The 18,770-nt window shown below is 41.8% G+C and overlaps 1 protein-coding gene across 1 annotated transcript; it reads left to right on the top strand.

Annotated features, from left to right (window-relative positions):
- The first annotated feature begins 3,344 nt into the window (after positions 1-3,344).
- Positions 3,345-17,543, top strand: GORASP2 (golgi reassembly stacking protein 2). Its single transcript, XM_030952546.1, has 10 exons — positions 3,345-3,474; positions 9,463-9,543; positions 10,266-10,469; positions 10,897-10,983; positions 11,433-11,563; positions 12,160-12,292; positions 12,411-12,534; positions 12,887-12,973; positions 14,850-14,945; positions 15,638-17,543. The coding sequence occupies exons 1-10, from the start codon at positions 3,412-3,414 to the stop codon at positions 15,955-15,957; spliced, it is 1,326 nt and encodes a 441-aa protein (XP_030808406.1). The 5' UTR covers positions 3,345-3,411; the 3' UTR covers positions 15,958-17,543.
- Positions 17,544-18,770: the final 1,227 nt, after the last annotated feature.

Below are 18,770 nucleotides of genomic sequence, written 5' to 3'. Positions count from 1 at the left end.
TGCTGGGACTGAAGTCAACAAGCAGATATTCTGAACTGCAATTCCTCATATCAGGCATTACATTAAGAGCTGAAATTAATGAGGTCATATATTGATTAGGGGATAAAACTAAGTTATATTATAACCCATCTGCTTCTTAGTCACAGTCACTGCACGCTGCTGCTCTATTTCCACCTGAAACTGTAGCCTTCCTTCCTTTAGTTCTTCTTACCAGGACAATCTCTTTTATTACTGTAGGCCTTCCCGTGACTCCAGCAGTATTCACTTAATTTAATTTTAAAGGCACCCATTAATTAAAATTATTCTATTTACTGATTTTTAATAATGCCTCAGAAGCTTTTGTTGTGGTGTGCATGTCTATGTTCGAGCTTGAAACCATTTCTGTAATAAATCACAATTTTCTGCCTGTCTTAGCCTCTAAGTGATTTGGGTCAAATAGACTGATTTGTTCACTGTAGCTCCCTTCCTGCCACACATGCCTGGGTTTCTGTCCATTTTCATTCCTGTTTGCCCAGCACCAATAATACAGAAGGGTTAAAGGAGAAGAAAAGAAAGCACAGTTCTTTTCTTTGTGCGCTGCATATCCTGCTCTGCAGAAGGATGCTGGCCCTGCTGGAAGCATTTGCAGCACATCCTCTGCAAAGGTCAGCGTGGCTGCTTCATCTATTGCAAACTGGATTTTAGCCAGCAGCTGTAGCTGACAGTTTCAAGAAGGCCACTTCCCCATCCATCTTCCTCAGACAATTGTGAGCAGTCTCCAAACTAATAATTCATCATTCGCACATGTGTGCCTTCTACTTTGTTATTTTATTAACATATTAGAAGGGCCCTGCTTTATTTATTAAATTCATTATTATTCTTATCCAATGATGACATGTTGTTAGCCAGGAAGATGCACTTGCTATCTCACAACTAATTATTCCAATTAAGTTTTCATGATTCTACCATAAAGCACAGCTCATTAACTTTAATTACTTTTGAAATGCAGCTGCTGAGATACAAATGTAAAAGAACAGGTAGGTTATATTTGTTAGTTAATTTCTGCAAATGGGGTTTGTTGTCATTAGGTCTTAAGTGATACTTTCAGGCAATCTTGTTCTCTCTTTCTAAGGTAAGATTTGTCTTTTTTATCTAAGAGAGTTCTAAAATTAATTTGGTTTTTTTTCAGACTAGTCTTTTGCCATAGAACATTGCATCAAATTCAAAGATATTTCTTCAAATAAACCTGTGTGTTTCAGTTGAGCCCTTAATGGGAATTGATGGACAACTAGGTGACATCTTTCTTTGCTGAAGTGGAACAATCCCAGAAAGGGTGACAGCACCTTTGATGGAGAGCTGAGATGCTGTGGTAAGGCAAAAGTTCAGAAGGAAAAGAATTCCAGGTCTTGCAGTGATATGTGTAGTTTATGTCTCCAGGGAGGGGCCAGGTTCAGATTTCTCTGAAGGGTTGAGCGATTGTGCCGGTTTGGCTGGGATAGAGTTAATTTTTTTCTTAGTGGATGGTCAGAACAAAATATACCTGCCTGTTTTTGAGCTCATCACATGCAGACATGAAACGTCTACACACCTCCTGAGGAAGAGGGAAATGGAATCTCTTTGTTACTGTGAAAATAAAACAAATTGACTGCTGGTGCAGTGGTACTGACTGGGTCTCAAAGGTGTAATTTCTGAGTAGACTCAAGGAGCTGCAAAATCTGTTGCCTTGTTTCACCACCAGCACCTTTAGGAAACGTAAAGGACATTCCTCCTCTGATAACACTTCACTCTCACAATTGCAGTCAGAGTAGATATAATTTGTATTTCCTTCCACAAACAGTTGGATGCAATAGCTGCTGCAAATTGCCAGTGCTCTTCCTCAGTCCTTCAGACACCTCTCAATGGTCACAGGAGCAAAATTCAGCCATAAAGTTTACTGCCAAAGACAGGGGTGGTTTCCACCTTTAAAGTTTGTATGTGGTGGGTTTGGCTTTGCTCCTTACTGGGAACTGTGTAATTAGAAGTTAGGTTCATAAAGCCAGCACTGTGCAATTTGGCCAATCCCAGTTTTAAGGCTGTTTACATGTTTAGAGGTTAATGGAAGTGTGTGAAAGGCTAGTATTCACATCACAGATTTTCAAATGCATGTTCCTCAAAGGGGCAACTTTGTAATGGCAAAAAACTGATACTCTTTTTGGTCCTGGTGTTGCTGGGCAGAACTATAAAGGTTTTTCTATTTTCCCAAAGAAGTAAAATTTTAGATCTTTTATTTACAGTTTTCATTGACATGGGAAGAGGCTTCTAATAGGTATTTTGCAAGTGTCTATTTTGTGGAGTCCAGAACTGGCCATGCCTGACAAGAGTGCCTGGAGAAACACTGTCTGTCTGCTCCAGTGGAAACAGCTGAGCACAGTGAGGTGGTTAAGGGTGGAAGGGGCTTGGTCATCTCTGCAGGCAGCACCGGGGTCAATCCCAAGCACAGTGAGCAGAGGCTTTTAATACTAAGCAGTGAAGCACTGTGATAATATAGACGGAAATGAGTCCAAAAGAAGTGAAGTACGCTAATCTGAATATCCCTTCCCTACTCCATTAAGAATCTTTAACACTGTGCTGCAGTTCACTAATAAATAGTGTTTCTGCATCACTAATAGACCGGCGACAGAAGCATTCCTTAAAGAGGTCAACTCTCTGGGGGTCTGCGGGATCGGAACCGGGACGCACTAGTCTGCATGGGCAAGCTGTGAAAAAGCCTTCCAGGAACAAAGAGCCCTCGGAGAGGGAAGATCTGAGTCTGACATTCGTAGCGCTCCCTGATCCCGCACCGTCCGCCTTCCGCGGCGGCACGGAGGCCCCCGTAGGCCCGGGGCAGGCTGTCACTGCTGCCGTGGGGCGCTCTCCCCGCCGCAGCGGGTCTCTGCCGGCAGCGAGCACCGGCCCCGTTATCGCGCTCAAGTCTGCGGTGCATGACTGAAACGGGTTAATCCAAAATTCGGTCCTTGGGCAGCATTTCTCGCTCTCTGTGCCGGTGCGCCACTCCTCCCGCTCAGCTCCAGCACCAGCCGGGTTCTTGCGCTGCCGGCGCCGCCCCGCAGCTCCGAGCGGCTCGGCCTCGCAGGAGCAGCGGCGCTCGGAGCTCCAGAGAGCTGTGGGAGTAGAGAAGGCAGCAGGTTATGACCTGCCACCTTTACGTTCTGTGCACACACCTGCCATACTTTGTTCATGCATCTTCCCTAATAAATTAATTAACCCTTCTGTCTGGCACGGCCGGGTGCCCCCGCCCCGCGCATGGCGCCGCCGCACTCGGCCACCAGGGGGCGGCACGGCTGCAGACGGGAGCGCGCGGCCGTGGCCCCTCGCGGCCGCCGTAGGGCCCGCCCGGCGCCGGGCGGGGGGCAGCGCGCGGTGCCACGTCCCCGTCGCGGCGCGTTTGCGGCCATGGGCGCCTCGCAGAGTATCGACATCCCCGGCGGCGGCACCGAGGGCTACCACGTCCTGCGGGTAAGGGCGGCGCCGCCCGGCCGGCCCCGGACACTCAGCCCGGCGGCGGCCTGTGGGCGCGGGGCCTGTCCCGCCTTGGGGCCGCGCTGGAGCGGCCCGAGGGCTCCCGGGGCGGCCCCGCTGCTCTCCGTGCTCGGCCCCGGGGACGCGCTCGGGCAGCGGGGCCGCAGGGGCTCCGCCGTGGCTCGTGGGAGCGGTGAGGTGCGCCGGGCCCGCGCTGCCGCTCCCGGACTGGGGCAGTGTGGAGGAAGAATTGGTCCAGAATAAACAAATCCCGGGCCGGGTCGTGCTCCCAGGTTGTGCCTCCGTGTGCCCAGGCCAGGGCTGGCGCATGGGAGGCGATGCTGGGCTTGGGCAGCCTTGGGGCGAGGCCGCCTCTCCTCCGGCAGACGCTGCTGACAGCCCGGCCCGCGAGTCTGGGCTGCGCTCCGGGCTCCCGGGATAACGCCTCAGCCTTGGCCTGGGCGCTGCCTCAGGGACTGGAGCGGACTGGGCTGGAGCTGCTGGCACTCAGCGGGGTCGGATCAGGGTGTTCGCCTGACAGCACGCCTGAGGGCTGCACCTCCAGTGAAAGTACTGTTTTTCATAGGTACATTGGTTTTATATGCGAATTACAAAATACCTTATTAGGCTGCATTGCTGAGGTTCTGTGAACAGCCTTTAGAAAGCCCTTCCTTTTGCTTCCAGCGAGCAGCAGAGCGGCTCCCAGGTGGTGCTGTGCACTCTGAGGCTCTGGGGTGCCGGGGTTTGCTGGAGTCGGTCCCTGCCCGCAGCACGGCGCCTTCACCTCTGTGGCCGGGTGTGAGTGCTCACTCTGGGTACCGTGCTGGGCTGGTGGCTTTGCTGGAAGTGGAGCCTTTGGGATAAGTTCTCTGCTTGTGAGAAGCACATACTGATGTTCTGATCCAAACATTCTGTTAAAATGTATGTATGGACTACAGTCACAGTGGGTTTTTTCCTCCCTTTTAATATTAATGGTGTATAAAAGTCCAGCATTACTAATCTATGTTAGTCCACTTTGTCTTCTCCTTTTCCCCCACAAAAAATTTCCTGCTGGTTGGTAAAACTTTTTTTCTTTTTTTAGCATAGTACAGTGTAAATTTCATTAACTTTTTACTTTGAAGACTCGTAAAACCAGTATGTACTTTGCAGTTAGAGAATCAGTTACATCAGATTTATGAGTTCATACTGTTTGATTAAAGCATGTTAATAAATTGAGATTAATCTCTTTTATTAAGTAGAATCTACTCATTTTTTCTTGTAGTCTTGCTTGGATCTGGCGCCTTTTGTTTTCATTTAGGCACTTTTTTGTTGTAATGTTTTTGCTACGACCCAAAATTGCAGTGTTTGATTGCCAGTCTTTGTAAATGCAATAGAGAGGTGCACATTAAAGGAGTTGATTTCCAAGAGGACATCCTTATTTATATTAAATGCAGGAAAGGACCTGCCAGCTGTCATAAAAAGACTGAGATCTCTATTTTTCACTGCCTTGTCTTCTTACTGATATCCTGAGATGCCACAACAATGAGTGATTACTATTTTTCTGTAGACAAATCTTAAACTGCATCATGATCCCAGCCTAACAGTTATAATTTGGGATGTTTTTATTGAAATGCATGTGGCATGCATGTATGTGACTAGAATTTCTCTTTGTAGTTTTTCCAAGTTTCATTTTCCAGTTGCCATTCTGTAGTAAGTTTGTTACAGACAGCGTTGGGCTCGCACTGTTAGAGGAGCTCTGCAAGTGCTTTGTCTGCAAGGATTGACCTTCAGTAGAACTTGGGGTCAAGCAAAACTGCTGTTTTGTTCTCATTTACTCTCAAGTACATTTTCCTTCTGAGCTCAGTACTTTAATGAAGTAAATGAGAATGGTAAAAGGAAAACACCAGTAGTCTTCCAGTGTTACAGATCTAATTCAAGTAAGATCAGATTTCTTTGATAACACCAAACTTCTGTAAATAATGCAAAGTGATTGTTTAGAAGATTCCATTACCTGTGGGAAAATTAGAGAAATGTCAGAAAAAATTTTCAATTACTGGAAGAAATTGTTTGGGTAAGGCAGATAAATGAAAATATGTGTTAAACGGCCATGGAACAAAGAGATTACATTGTTCAGTGTGATGAGGAGCCAAGCACAAGTTGCCAGAGGGATGAGTAGACTGAGACTGTTGCAAGTTACAGGTTTTTTATGTGAAACTTTTAGACTGTACATGCTGTCTCCCCACACAACTAGTAGAAAGCTTCTCTCTCTGCTCACTTCAAACAGGAACAGAAATATATGCAGCAAGTGAACACTACCATCATTCATTTCCAGTGTAAGATTTGACTTAATACTTTTGGCTACTTCTGCTGATATTCAGTGCAGTATTGCTTTCACTGTGAGCTTTATCAGCAGTGCAGTTGGAAAGGGAATTAGGAACCCTCCAGGGCTGAGGCACTGTCAAAGGAAAAGAATTTCATCATATGCATACTTGACAGCAGAAGTTGCTCTGGGTTGCATTGTTGCTGTTCTAGACATTAAAATGTAGGGGGGTTTGGGTTTTGTGGTTTTGTTGGGGTTTTTTTTTGGTAAGAAGGAGAAAAAGTTGCCAAGTGTTCTGTTGCCCAAGTCTCTTCATAAGTAGACCTAGTAATGAGTCATTTGTTGGAAGCAATTCTCCTTGAGTTTCCTTTAACATCAGGTGTGTGGCTGATTAGAGCAGCTGGCTGACTCTGTGTACTGCTCAGTATGTGTTCGTTTCTGCTCTTCAAAACAGAATGAAGGAAAATTTTGAGTACTTTTCTTGCTCAGCAGTGTGAAACTGCTGTAGTTTGCCCAGGCTGATGTAATGACCTGACAGTAGATGATGTCACAGCATCCCAATGGCTGGGGGCAGAGTGACTGGAAAATGGTCCAGTGACAAAACCTCTATGGGGTCAGTGCCATTGTCGTGCAGGGCTGAGCGTATCACTTCCTTAAGGAGGAGACGTTTCATGTGGAATGAACTCAGAATTTCTGGGTGCCGTTTCTGGGACTGCTGGGTGTAAACATGCTTTTCCATCAGTGAAGGTAGGCCAGGGAAATAGGAAACTCTGTGACAACCTGTGCACGGCAGGATGACAGAAGGGATGCACGTCCCTGCTTCTGAGGTGTGACTGACACAACTGTAAGGGTTTGATTTCAGCTACAGCTTCCTGGTAGTTTTTCCATGCCCACTTAGAAACAAACCGTGCAGAGGTGTTCAGGATTGTGATGGGTTTGGGGCAAGGAGTTCAACGTCTGAAGATACTTTCTGCAAACAAATCATTTGGAACTTGGAAACTCTCTCAGTCCTTTCATCAGTTTGGGGCAGAACACAGATTTAGTATTCTAAGTAAGTTATTTATCCATCCAGGTGTCAGTGAGCTTGACATTGATGGATGCTGAACATATGTAGGTGTCATTTATTGTATGTACTCCATCTTATTTCAAAAAGTTGCTCTATTGAATAGTGGCCACTCTTAACTCACAGTGTTCAGGACATAATCTCTTGGAGGTCATTAGGGAGGGATAATGTCAGGATGCAGGGGGTTTCTTGTGATTTTGGTATGGCTTGGTTTTTTATTTCAAAGAAGTTTCATTTAGAAATGGAGGAAAATCTCTGAATGAGATGAAGTCTGGCCTTTCATGATTTCAAGGCCATGACATATATCCAGTCCCAGAAATCTGATGTGTTATGCTGGATGCACTGATTTTTAATGCTGAGGTTTAACTAACATGTGACATCTTCTTCCCAGAAACTGTTTTCCCAGAAAGTTCTGAAACCATCTGCTGATTTAATTTTGGTATAAAGCCTGCATATCAGGTTCATTAAAAACACAAACTGTAAGTTCCTGTATGACCTATGCAATAGATGGTGGAATAAGAGAGAGAGAGAGAGAGAGAGAGGTTATTAGAGTATTTTCATGTCACTTCTCTAAACTGAGGGAAGAACAACAAAGAGCATAAACTCATCCTACAATCACTACTCAAACCCAGGGGAGGAGAGGATGTTTTGAATTACTTGATTACAAGAGAAACTGCAAGTCTGAGAATACCATTATGGATCATGTCTATAGGAAAGCAGAGGTTTTTATTCTCCTTTCACAAAACTGTTTAACGTCTCTTTGACTGGGAGGTCTCAAGTATTCAACGCAGTAAGTAAATGCTTTCAACATTTGGGAAGAATAATTCATGTAGTGAATTTTAGCCTCTCTGTGGCTTTTCTCCTAAGCTAAAATTTCTGTTTGTGGAGGCTGTCCTCAGGTAGCCATACATTATTGCAGGTTTGAAGAAACAGTCCACAAATGCCAAAGCCACATGCACAATGTGCTGGGAGTTTCTGTGTAGCTGGAGCCAGGGCGTCTGCCCCATGCAGCTTGGCTTATACTTTCACCTTATTGCCTGGTGCACAGTTTGGTGTCTGATCTCTGGCTGTTTTGGTGAGAACAGACAGGGTGAGTAAATAACATGGAGGCAATAGTTTGGATCTAGTTAGAGGGACTGCAGGATATTTGGTGACTGGCAGAGGTGGTTCCATATATTTAATTCTTGGAGAAGGAGAATACCTGTACCCCAGCTGTAGGACATTATTTCCAAGGAGCATACAGACATCTTGAAGAGACACTTCTACAGACACAGTTCAAGTCCTAGTTAGAAATTATAAATGTGGACTTTGGGGATGTTATTGTTGCCTCAGTGATTCTTATTACTTTGGGATGTTGTTGATTTCATACTCTTTTGCTGCTTTACAAATCTTGGACAGCAATCAATGTGTGTGTGATGTGACTCTGGAATTACTAATTCCAGACTTAGGTTATGTGACTAATGTTCTAAGCTTTGGGCATCTGTTACCCACAAGTAATCTGAGTTTTTTCCAAGCTCTGATTTTATGAACATGTTGAGCAGAGATAAATAAAATTCTAGAAAAACGGTTTTATTAGTAATCAAGCACTTTTAAAATTCCACATTAGGATATTTTGTTCTAAATAAGTCATGTTAAGAAAATTCAGTTCCTGCAGAATCAGGCCAGAATTGAACAATCAAATACATTTTTACCACTTCTGTCAGGTAGAATAATATGTAATGTAAGGAACTGCACTGTAAAGGGTAATGTTTTTTTACATCTTTTTGGAAGGTGATTGTAGTACATAAAAGAAAAAGCCAGTGGGTAAAATGAATCAGCTTCCAGTCAGAAAAAGAACATCCTTACCAAAAAAGCTGTAGGAAAAATCTGACAGCCATGTTAGAGTTACTTTTCATTGTCAGCAATGCAAGCAATAGTGAAAAAATAACATTGGCAAAATGTCTCTCAGTTATTCCATTTGGAATTAAAAGTATGCTTTTAGCTTCTGGGAGTAATGTGTATCCAAAACTTAGGTCCTGTCTTAGTGGAGTGGTTGAATTATTTGAGCTGCCATGGCTGCAAAATTGCATGTCCCTTTTCCTGCAACCTGAAGGTGTGTTAATGAAATCTGGTTGTACAGATGCCCTCTGTGTCTCAAGAATGTCACCAGGTGTTTAATCACGAGATAACGGCCTGTGCTTACAGATGTGACTCTCCTGTTCCTTTAGTAAGCATAAGATAAAAAGCAAGGGCCAATGTTGGTACTGCTATGGAAAGATAGTACTTTTAAACCAACCTTTTCAGAATTCATTAACCTTGTCCTTTCACTATAATCTCCTTTCTTGAAACAAATACTTACAACTTATCTGATGCAACTGTTAAGCACTGCTTTTCCCTGGGAGTGGCAGCTGCTGTCACTCCTCAATTTATAAATTACTAATTCTTTTGAAATATCTGTATTTTATTTTTTTAAGGGAGGGATTTTTTGGTTTTATAGATTGTATTATTATATTTGAATATTTTAAAATTATATATACAAATATTAGCAGCTTCTAGAACTACAGCTGGCAAAAGTAGAAATATAATTCTAATCTATGAATCAGCATTGGAACACTTTTACTAAATTCTTGTTTAACTTTGTTAGGTACAAGAAAACTCACCAGGGCATAGAGCTGGATTGGAGCCATTCTTTGATTTTATTGTGTCCATTAATGGTTCAAGATTGGTAAGTGTGTTGCTATTTTATACCTTTGAATATAATCATTGTGTTGAGAATCTGATATTTATAGGTAAATGGATTTGTTTTATTTAAATGTATATAAAATATTTCTTCTTATTTTAAAATGAGGAAGGCAAACTGCATCAGGAATTGATTTCCTTCACCCTGTAGGAACAGTTCTGTTGAGTTTAGCTGGAGGATAAGACAGACATGCTCTCTGCAGACATCTGCACCAAGACAGAATTGCCTGCTGATCGACCCCTCGTGGCTTATGCTAGTGCCCTCCTAGTTGTGTTTGCTTCCATGAGCACTCACAAACTTCCCACAGTCCAAACAGGCTGAGTGAAAAGCTGCTGTCAGAGCTGTTTTCTGGGCAGGAGGCAGGGAGGGAGCTTCCAAGCAGAGCTATCATTAAACAGCAGACCATCATAGCTGTGGAAAAAACCAGCTGTGGGAAGCTCTGTGCCAGTACGCCTGCATTCAAGAAAGCCTCTGAACCAGCTGGAGTGTTTCCCTTTTGGAAAGTATGACCTGTTACTGTGAAGTCCCAGGGGTTTTCCAGAGTTGTATTCTAGAATTGTGAAGGGACTGGAAACCTGTTACAAAGCAGCTGTTAATACATGTTCTGGTAATGTGCAGTGTAGCACCTTTGGAATACAAGTGTTGCTGTAGAACTGAATGCTTGTTCTGTCAAACGCTGACCCAAGCTCTTTTTTAAACATTTGCAGAATAAAGACAATGACACTCTCAAGGACCTGCTGAAAGCAAACGTTGAAAAACCTGTAAAAATGCTTGTGTACAGTAGCAAAACACTGGAACTGAGAGAAACATCTGTAACCCCCAGCAACATGTGGGGTGGGCAGGGCCTGCTGGGAGTGAGCATTCGCTTCTGCAGCTTTGATGGGGCCAATGAAAACGTCTGGCACGTCTTGGTACGTATGGACTTGGAAATGTTCTCAGTCCTGGTGTTTCTGTCTTTCTGTTGAAAAGTAACTTGCATGGGATGTGCAAGTTAACAAGTCATGAGATCAAATTGGTCTCATTGATCAAATTGGCTTTGATTGATTTTGGGTTTGGGAAGACTTTTGAACCTTCTCACAAATGTATATTTGTGACTGTATTGTCAAGTCTTGTGTTTAAATGAATGGGTTTGTACAGTACTTAGAGATACTGTATTTGATACAACACCAGAACCATATGGAAAGGGACTGCCATAGAGCCAGTGTTTCATTAGTTCATTACTGTGTTGAAAACTTGGCCAGTTTGTCTGACACAGAGCTTGTGTGAAGTGCATATCTGTCTGTCCTGCTATACCCTGACATTTACATAGTGGTTTGTAACTTTCCATCTTGAAACTAGGAGGTGGAGCCAAATTCTCCTGCTGCATTAGCTGGACTCAGACCTCATAGTGACTATATCATTGGAGCAGATACTGTCATGAATGAGGTAAGTATAAAAAATAAGATCTTTATTTTTTGAAAACTAAAAACCCAGTTGTACCAGGGCAGTTTGAAACACCCCTGGCTCTGTCGCTGTTCAGTGTGAATGGAAATCAGATGCAAAGAAGAAGGAGCTCTGGTGTGGTGCCTCTTCTTAAAGGCAATCCTGGAAATAAGAACTGCTCTTAAATGTCTTCATGATATGTCAGATACAAACTTTTGTACTCTAAAATTAATATTTTGCATAGCAGATTTGAAATCTGGGTTTTGCCACGTGTTCTGAGCTGTGCTAGCAAAACACATTTTGAAGTTGGCCTTTTGATAAAACAGCAGCACTGCGAAATCTGCAGCGTGGCTGTTACCAGAGTCCATTACAGAAATCAGGACTAGGATGATCTAATCCCAAATGATAAAATAAGGACAACAAAGCCCTTACTCATTTTTCTCTTTTTGCAGTCTGAAGATCTCTTTTCCCTTATTGAAACACATGAAGCAAAGCCATTAAAACTTTATGTGTACAACACAGACACAGATAATTGTCGGGAAGTGGTGATTACTCCAAATTCTGCCTGGGGTGGAGAAGGCAGGTAAGGAGAATGTGTTACAGGGGGATGGGGCAACTTTCTTATAGCACCAGCCTGAAAACTGCTGGGTTTAACTTTTCCACAAAGACAGGGAAAGAGTGTTGTTATATCAAAAGTGTTTCTCCTCAAATTATATATTTACTTGAAATTCAGACACCCTTACTAATGAGAGGGGTGTAAATCAGTAAATTAGCTAGTGCAGAAGTGCATAAAGTGCAATGGTTCTTTCTGCATTAAATTCCAAATAGTCATTTGCTTGTGGTACATCCTTGAAGTATTGTGAGTAGCCAGAACACAGCACTGCAAGCAACAACTGAGAGCTGAATTCTAAGCTGTATACCTGGTATAGCTGCTTGGTTAAATAATAATGAGTTTTATTTTGTGCTGAGTATTTATTGCTAAAGCTACAGATTTTCTTTTCAATTGTTTCGTATTGATTATTTCTCCATAGAAAGTGAGGCAGTGTGGGGGCAGGAGGGGAAGGTTGTACAGCATCTACCTTGAAACTTGGTGGTGTCTTGAGTTGTTCATGTGTTGCTTGCTATAGTCTGTAGCTATAAAGTCACTTGCCTGACTTAAAAATCTTCATATTTTAAAAGCCTAGGATGTGGCATTGGTTATGGATATTTGCATAGGATACCTACTCGCCCATTTGAAGAGGGAAAGAAGATTTCTCTCCCAGGGCAGTTGCCCAGTGCATCTCTCAGTCCCCTCAAAGATGGTTTCACAGAGGTAAGTTGTGGTCCCTCTCCTTCAGCTTGGTAAAAATGGATTTTATCGCTTTTCTGCCTCTCTTGGTTTATGTAGAAACAAACCCTAATGATGCAACTTCCTTTTCTCTTTCAATAAGGTTCAGCTATCATCAGTTAATCCCTCAAGCACCCTCCCTCCTGGGTCAGCAGGCCTTGAGCAGAGTCTCTCGGGACTTTCTATTAGCTCACCTTCAACTACTGTCAGTAATGTTCTCAGCACAGGTTGGTATTGTAAGGAACTGACCTGAAGTGCATGGCTTTTTTGACTTTTTTGTTCTCACAGATGTTTCTAATTAATTGAATAGATGGCAGAAGAGAGAATAAAACTTTCTCCTAAATTCTTCTCAACAAAAAAGGCTAATGTACTGGATTTGTGCCTTACTTGCTCACAAAATAGTTTGCAAACAACTTCTATTAAAAACACCACATGTATTATTTAGAATACTATTTGGCTTATCAGCATTTTAATGTTAGTAATTCTCCTGTAAGCAATTATTTATTTGTACTCCTTAGGGAAAGAAGATGAAGTGTTGTATGCTTAAAATCAATGTTGTTTCCTTGTGTACCCCACCAGGTGTTCCAACAGTTCCATTATTACCACCACAAGTCAGTCAGTCCCTTACCTCCGTGCCACCAGTTAACCCAGCAACTACATTACCAGGTGAGTAGGTAGAAGTTCTTAAAACATTTCTGAAACAAAAATCTTCGAGGAGGAAGGGAAGAGAGCTGCCTTTTCCACTGCTTTTTGGGGAAGGTATAACTTCATACAACTTATACATTTCATGTAAGATCTCTCTTTATGCAGCCTCTACAGTGTGAAGAACTATTTTTCTTGGAGTATGTTCACAGCATGTCTGTAGCACAGAGGGTGACCTGGCAACAAGAGTTACCAGTTTACCTTTTAGGGTTCCCTGCACAGTGGATGCAGTATTCAGGATTTCTCAGGAAGGTTTTGCTTTGCTATTTGCAACATTTTAGGAAACCCATTTTTAAGTACTCAGCTTGATCACTATTCTAGTATAAATACAGGGCTAACAGTATAGAATTTTATGTTGCAGTTACTGTTTCTCAGTTATATAGGAATTTAAACTGGTGTAATGCAAGTAAGAGTCTCTCTACAGCGTAGTTGTTTCCTGATAATAATGAACATTTCAAACACTGCTATTCCAGAAGTATTCACAAGGGGTAAAATAAGGATTGTATAGGATTTTGCTGTGGCATTGGTGTGCTGGTACAGGACTCAATTGTGCCTTCCAGGACACTGAAGGAGGTGTATTTTATGGTTTGCTTGTTATGAGACAAGTAGATAAAGATGTATCCATTATATAATGCTTGGTGGAACAGCCTCTAACATAGAAAAGAATTGCAGTAGAGCTCAGTGCATGCAAACAAGGGCAGAGAACTCTCATAGAAGCTGAACTTGTTAGTAGTTTTCTATTTTATCTAGGAAGAAAAGGATTATTGTCCTTCCCCAGCTGCCTAATCCACCCCTTCCCCAAATTCTGCAAATACAAGGTTTCTGTTCACCTTTTTCTCTGCATAGTATCATTGCTTTTTTAAAAGAAAATTAGAATATTTCTTGCAATTTGCATGGGTGTACTAGTGAAATTGTTCTTACTAAATATACTGGAGGCTTAAAACTTGAGTAAATTTATATGAAGTTCAGCTTTTTTTCAGATTTAAAAAAAAAAACCCACCAAAACAAATTTGCATATAGTTGACCTGAGAGCTCTTTGAATCAGATTATGTCAATTCATTATGGCAAATGAATTCATGGGTAGGTAAAGATGGCTGGGTTTCACCAAAATCTCTATACAGTGGCCTTGCTTTAAGACTTTTCTCCTGTCTTCATACTGTAGTGTCAACAGTTTATTTCTGAATTAGCCTTTTCTGAAATAAACACAAAGTACAAATAGAACCTTGTCCCAGAAATGAAGCTGTTCTAAAGTGGAAAATTCAGGAGCAGAAGGAAGTTCCATAGCAAACACAGTGATGGAAGGGCATCTGTTGCATTCATTGTATGTTTCTCTTCTACTTTCAGTCCTTTCTGACTTTGAAAGTTCCTTTGTCTTGCCTTTTGATATACATTTTTGTGATTAACTCTAGTCATGAACTGAGTAGAAAAGACTGATAATAGAGTGATCAATATTAGGGATCAGGGAATACTGTGTATTTAATCATATTATAATTGTTTGCCACTCAAATTGGGAATGGAGAACTTCTGGTATAGTGCTGTGGTGAAACAGCTACCTTTGTTGAAAGCTGAACTTGGTATGCAAACCTTCTTCTAATAATGAAGTAAGAGTCTGCTTTCCTCAGAAAAATCTGAAAGGTTTGGGATTATGTATTTGCTAGTCCAGATTTCTTGCAGTAGGTGTCTGTTCTCACTGTGCAACTTAAAAGCTGAAATTCAGGTGAATTTGCATTCTTCTATGTAAAAATTATAATCAAGATTTAAAGCATGTTTTAAATTATCCACAAGATGCAAGAAACAGTTAGAAAATCAGTTTTCAGTAACTGTTTCACTCTTCTCTTAGGTCTGATGCCATTACCAGCGGGCCTTCCTAACCTGACTGATCTGTCCAAACTTAATTTACCTGCACCACAGATTGTTCCAGAAATGATACAGCCTGGTATGTGCTTCTGCAAACTGAAACTCTGTAATTAGAGTTATCCTTGACAGTCTAATTTAGACCCATTCGGAGGAGTCCTGGAGGGGATAAATTAAATGTTTGCCTGAGATGGGAGTGGATGTTAGTGCCCAGATCAGGTAGATGAGGAATATGTCTTTAGATAAACTAATTCTAAACCTGTGTCTGTGTTTAGATGTTGCATTTTTTTATTACCTGATTTATATCTCAGAAGAGATTGTGCCAAAAGTGAAAGTATATTATTTTTGGGTAAAAGAAAATATGAAGTGTTTCCTTGTAAGATAGATGAGGAGATTGGAGCTCCCTGAACTGAATGCCAGAATTATGAACTAATATTAGATTTATAGTTTTGAATTCAGCAAAATTGCTGAAGGTGCTCATGGAGCAAGCAAAAAGATATTGGAAGCTTGTGTGTAATATGGTTTTTGTTAACTTCTTGTTTCTGACAGTTTCAGTGAAGGCCAGAAAAACCTAGTCACAGTATTAATGCATTAAATACCTAGTCTTCTGGGGAGGTACAAGAAACCTTGAATTTACTCTGATTCTTCAATTCTGAAATCTGAAAAGTGTCAGGCTTGAAATGAGCCTGCTGAGTCAGTGCTGCACAAACACCATTTGAGCTGTCTGTGCTGTGCAGCAGCTCACTGTGGTTTTTCCCCCTTTTTTCTCTTTAGGTTTGCAACCCCTTCCCCCCTTGCCGCCTCTGCATCTGATGGGAATAACGCCTCTGTCAATGCCACCCAAGTGTGTTCCTGTGCTTCCTTTGGTCACAGAGGCATCCACAGTGCCTACAGATTTGCTTCCCTCTATTCCTCAAGCTGGAAGCTTCTCCGTCAACCCTGGCACTCCTGAAAAGGTAGAGGAGAGCTCTGCATTCAGCTTGGATAGTGCTACTCCAACTTCCAGGGCAACTATTGTTGACAGATCAAATGAATCCTCTGCAGCTAATGAAAAAACAGCTGGAATCACAGATACACAAGCTTCTGAATCATAACTCCAGATCACTCTGTTGGATTGGCCTGGTATTTATTTAGCCATGGGATACATATTGGAAAAGCAAGCTATCATTAATTTCATACTAGTTTGTACTTAATCTTTAGAAGTCCTGTAAATAATATGGAGGTATAATAAAAATAAAAGGGGATTTATAAAGGGGGGGGGAAGAACTTGTATGTTACCAAAAAAAAGTCAAGGTGGTAAGTAGAGTTCCACTGCCAAACTCTGAGGTATGTGTTTTTAATATAGGCTGACAGCCTTACCCTGCTAGGCTTGTCCTTGCTTATAATTAGCAGTTTTTGCTTCTGACAGAAATGAAGCGGGTCCTGCGTGTGACATTTACGTACCATAGTTCTTGTTCTTTGCAAGTATCTTGTTTCTACAGTGGGGATGAGGATGTTTAGTCTGAGTTGTGAATTTTAACGCTGCGAAACTTCCACCTGAAGATATTTCTGTTAAAATTGCTGAGTGGCCTGTTAACTGACATGTTGTTATTCAGCTTGTACACAAACCTTTGTCTTTAAGCTCTTGAGAGATGCTCCAGCCATGTTTTGTGACCACTGCTGCGTTGTTTCATACGCCCACTGTAAAATGGCATCTGGAAGGGAATACATGGAATTTTAAATGTAGCACACAATTTGGCACTTCATGACTACTGTAAGGTGAATTAATGGATTAAGCATACATATAGCAATAAATTCCTGGAATTTTATTCTTTGTGTGACAAAATAGCTTTTTTTTTTTAATTCTTTAAATCTCATTTAACTTCTTAGCTTAGCTCTCTCAAGCACAGATCTGTGAAAGGGCCCCCTTCCAGAGGAATGGATCCAGGAGGGAATGCCAGACATCTTAATGGCAGGCAGGATCAGCACTTGTGGTTAAATCCATTGCAGCAATGAGTCATTAAATCTGCCTCCATATGATTCATACTTGGCTTTTAAAATTCATATATAGGACAAAAATTGCAGATTAACTGTAGATTATACACTTGTAGAAACTGTTATGTGCACTGTACTCCAGGTGATAGCATTTGCTTTTGTTATCAGGTACAGTTGATGTGGAAGACTCTTCTGTACCACTCCAGTCCTTCTGTATTCCTGGGATTTCATTTAGATGTGGTTGCTACAAGCATAGGCAAACTTACCCTTATCATCAGCAGGCTTGAGCTGAAGTCTGTCTCAACAGCTGTGTAATTAATTTTGGCAATGTAGCTTGCCTGAACACTGTTTGGAACAGTAGTTGCATCTGACTTCTGATCATAATGGTAATGTCTCAAATAATTTGTTCAAGTGGAAGCCTTATCTAATACCTGTTGTCCTGTCTTATCTTTATCACCTAAGTATTTGTCTTTCCTCTGCCCCACTGCTGCACATTTCTCATTATCTGTTATGGCAAAAGCCCATGTCAAAGACAGACCCCAAATACTTTTTCATACTGCAAGCAGTTTCTTTTCTCAGCTGCTTGGAGTGTGAAATCCCTCTGCCTTGCTAAGTAGGGCACTTGCTGTTTTTCAGAATGTATTTTTATTTACCTTTGTAAATCCAGTGTCATATACCTCAGAATTAAACCTTGTCATGAGAAGAAGGATGCTCCCTCTTTTCTTTCCTCTAACAGAGAAATTATGTTGGTATCAAGCTTCATTGAGCCTCACAGGTCTGACAGCCTTTCCTGCAACTTTGTTCCAACACACTTCCAATGCAAGAAGAGTAAAAATATGTTTATCACAAACCAAATTTAGAGCAGTTGCTGATTGTAATCAGATGTTTTTAACTAGAGTCCTTGGGTAGATGTTTTTTTCTTGCAGTATGGCACAGTGTTCTCTGGCATGATTCTAAGCTTTGCAACAGAAGGCTGCAAACTTTCATAGGTCTTGTGCACTTGTCTCTAGTAGCAGACAAAAGAAGATGCTTAGTCTGAAGTTGAACATTTCTGTTAGCTATTTTAAGTCCCTTGTTGCTGACTATATATCCAGCCTTTTGACAGCTACAAGAGCAGTGGAATTAAGGCAGTGTTACCATCAGCAATTCTGCTGAAGAAAATGTGACTTCAGATTTGGAGATGATTCAGTGGTGCAGATTCAAGCTGTAATCTCTTAGCTAAAAAGTCATAAACATTGGGAAGTTGAACACTTACTACTTAAAATGAAAACACAGGCCTTGAGGTCATACTGCTCTACTCGGTCCCTCTTTATCTAATTCTCTCAACTTGATGTGATGAAATTATACCTTAATCATTTCTGTCTGTTAATTACTTGATTTTCCCACCAAAAAGAGAGGGTACGGAGGAATAGGAACTTCTTCAGATACACCAAAGGACTGACAGCTGATGTAACCTTATTTTCATGAGTTCATATATTCAGCTGTTAATGAACAGTTAGGAACAGGCACATTACCTTTATTTAAAGCATTGACACATGGAGTTCTTTAACAAGTCCTGACAGCAGATGAAAATAGATGTACCATGAACATCCCCAACTTTGCATGTAATTAAAAATTATTTACATGTGTATGACCTACTCTAAAATGAATACAGTAATATCCTGCTCCACCAAAAGCTGATCTGGGGGCTGTGTTCTCTGGCACCCTGGATTTGTTGTGAGGACAGGGTTGCCTCAACAGCCATATGAGTATGTGCTGAAGAAGTGCCTTTTGCAGTTTGATGCTCTGCTGCTGCTCCAGGAAACAGCTGCTCAGGCTGCAAGGTCAAGGCAGGAGTGTGGAAAAGCACTAACGGCGAACGTTTCTTAGCTGGGGGGGGTCAGAAGGTGGGGCTGTGTCTGAGCCTCTGAAAGCCATCTTTTAAATCCTGTCC

The sequence above is a fragment of the Camarhynchus parvulus genome, chromosome 7, assembly GCF_901933205.1.
Source record: "Camarhynchus parvulus chromosome 7, STF_HiC, whole genome shotgun sequence".
NCBI classification, from domain to species: Eukaryota; Metazoa; Chordata; class Aves; order Passeriformes; family Thraupidae; genus Camarhynchus; species Camarhynchus parvulus.
This window is presented reverse-complemented; position numbering and strand designations above follow the sequence as displayed.

Excerpts from the sequence above, each read along its gene's own strand:
- GORASP2 (XM_030952546.1), top strand. The coding sequence starts at position 3,412 with ATGGGCGCCTCGCAGAGTATCGACATCCCCGGCGGCGGCACCGAGGGC. Across the intron at positions 9,544-10,265 it reads CCATTAATGGTTCAAGATTG|AATAAAGACAATGACACTCT; the intron begins GTAAGTGTGTTG and ends AAACATTTGCAG. Across the intron at positions 12,974-14,849 it reads CCCAGCAACTACATTACCAG|GTCTGATGCCATTACCAGCG; the intron begins GTGAGTAGGTAG and ends CTCTTCTCTTAG.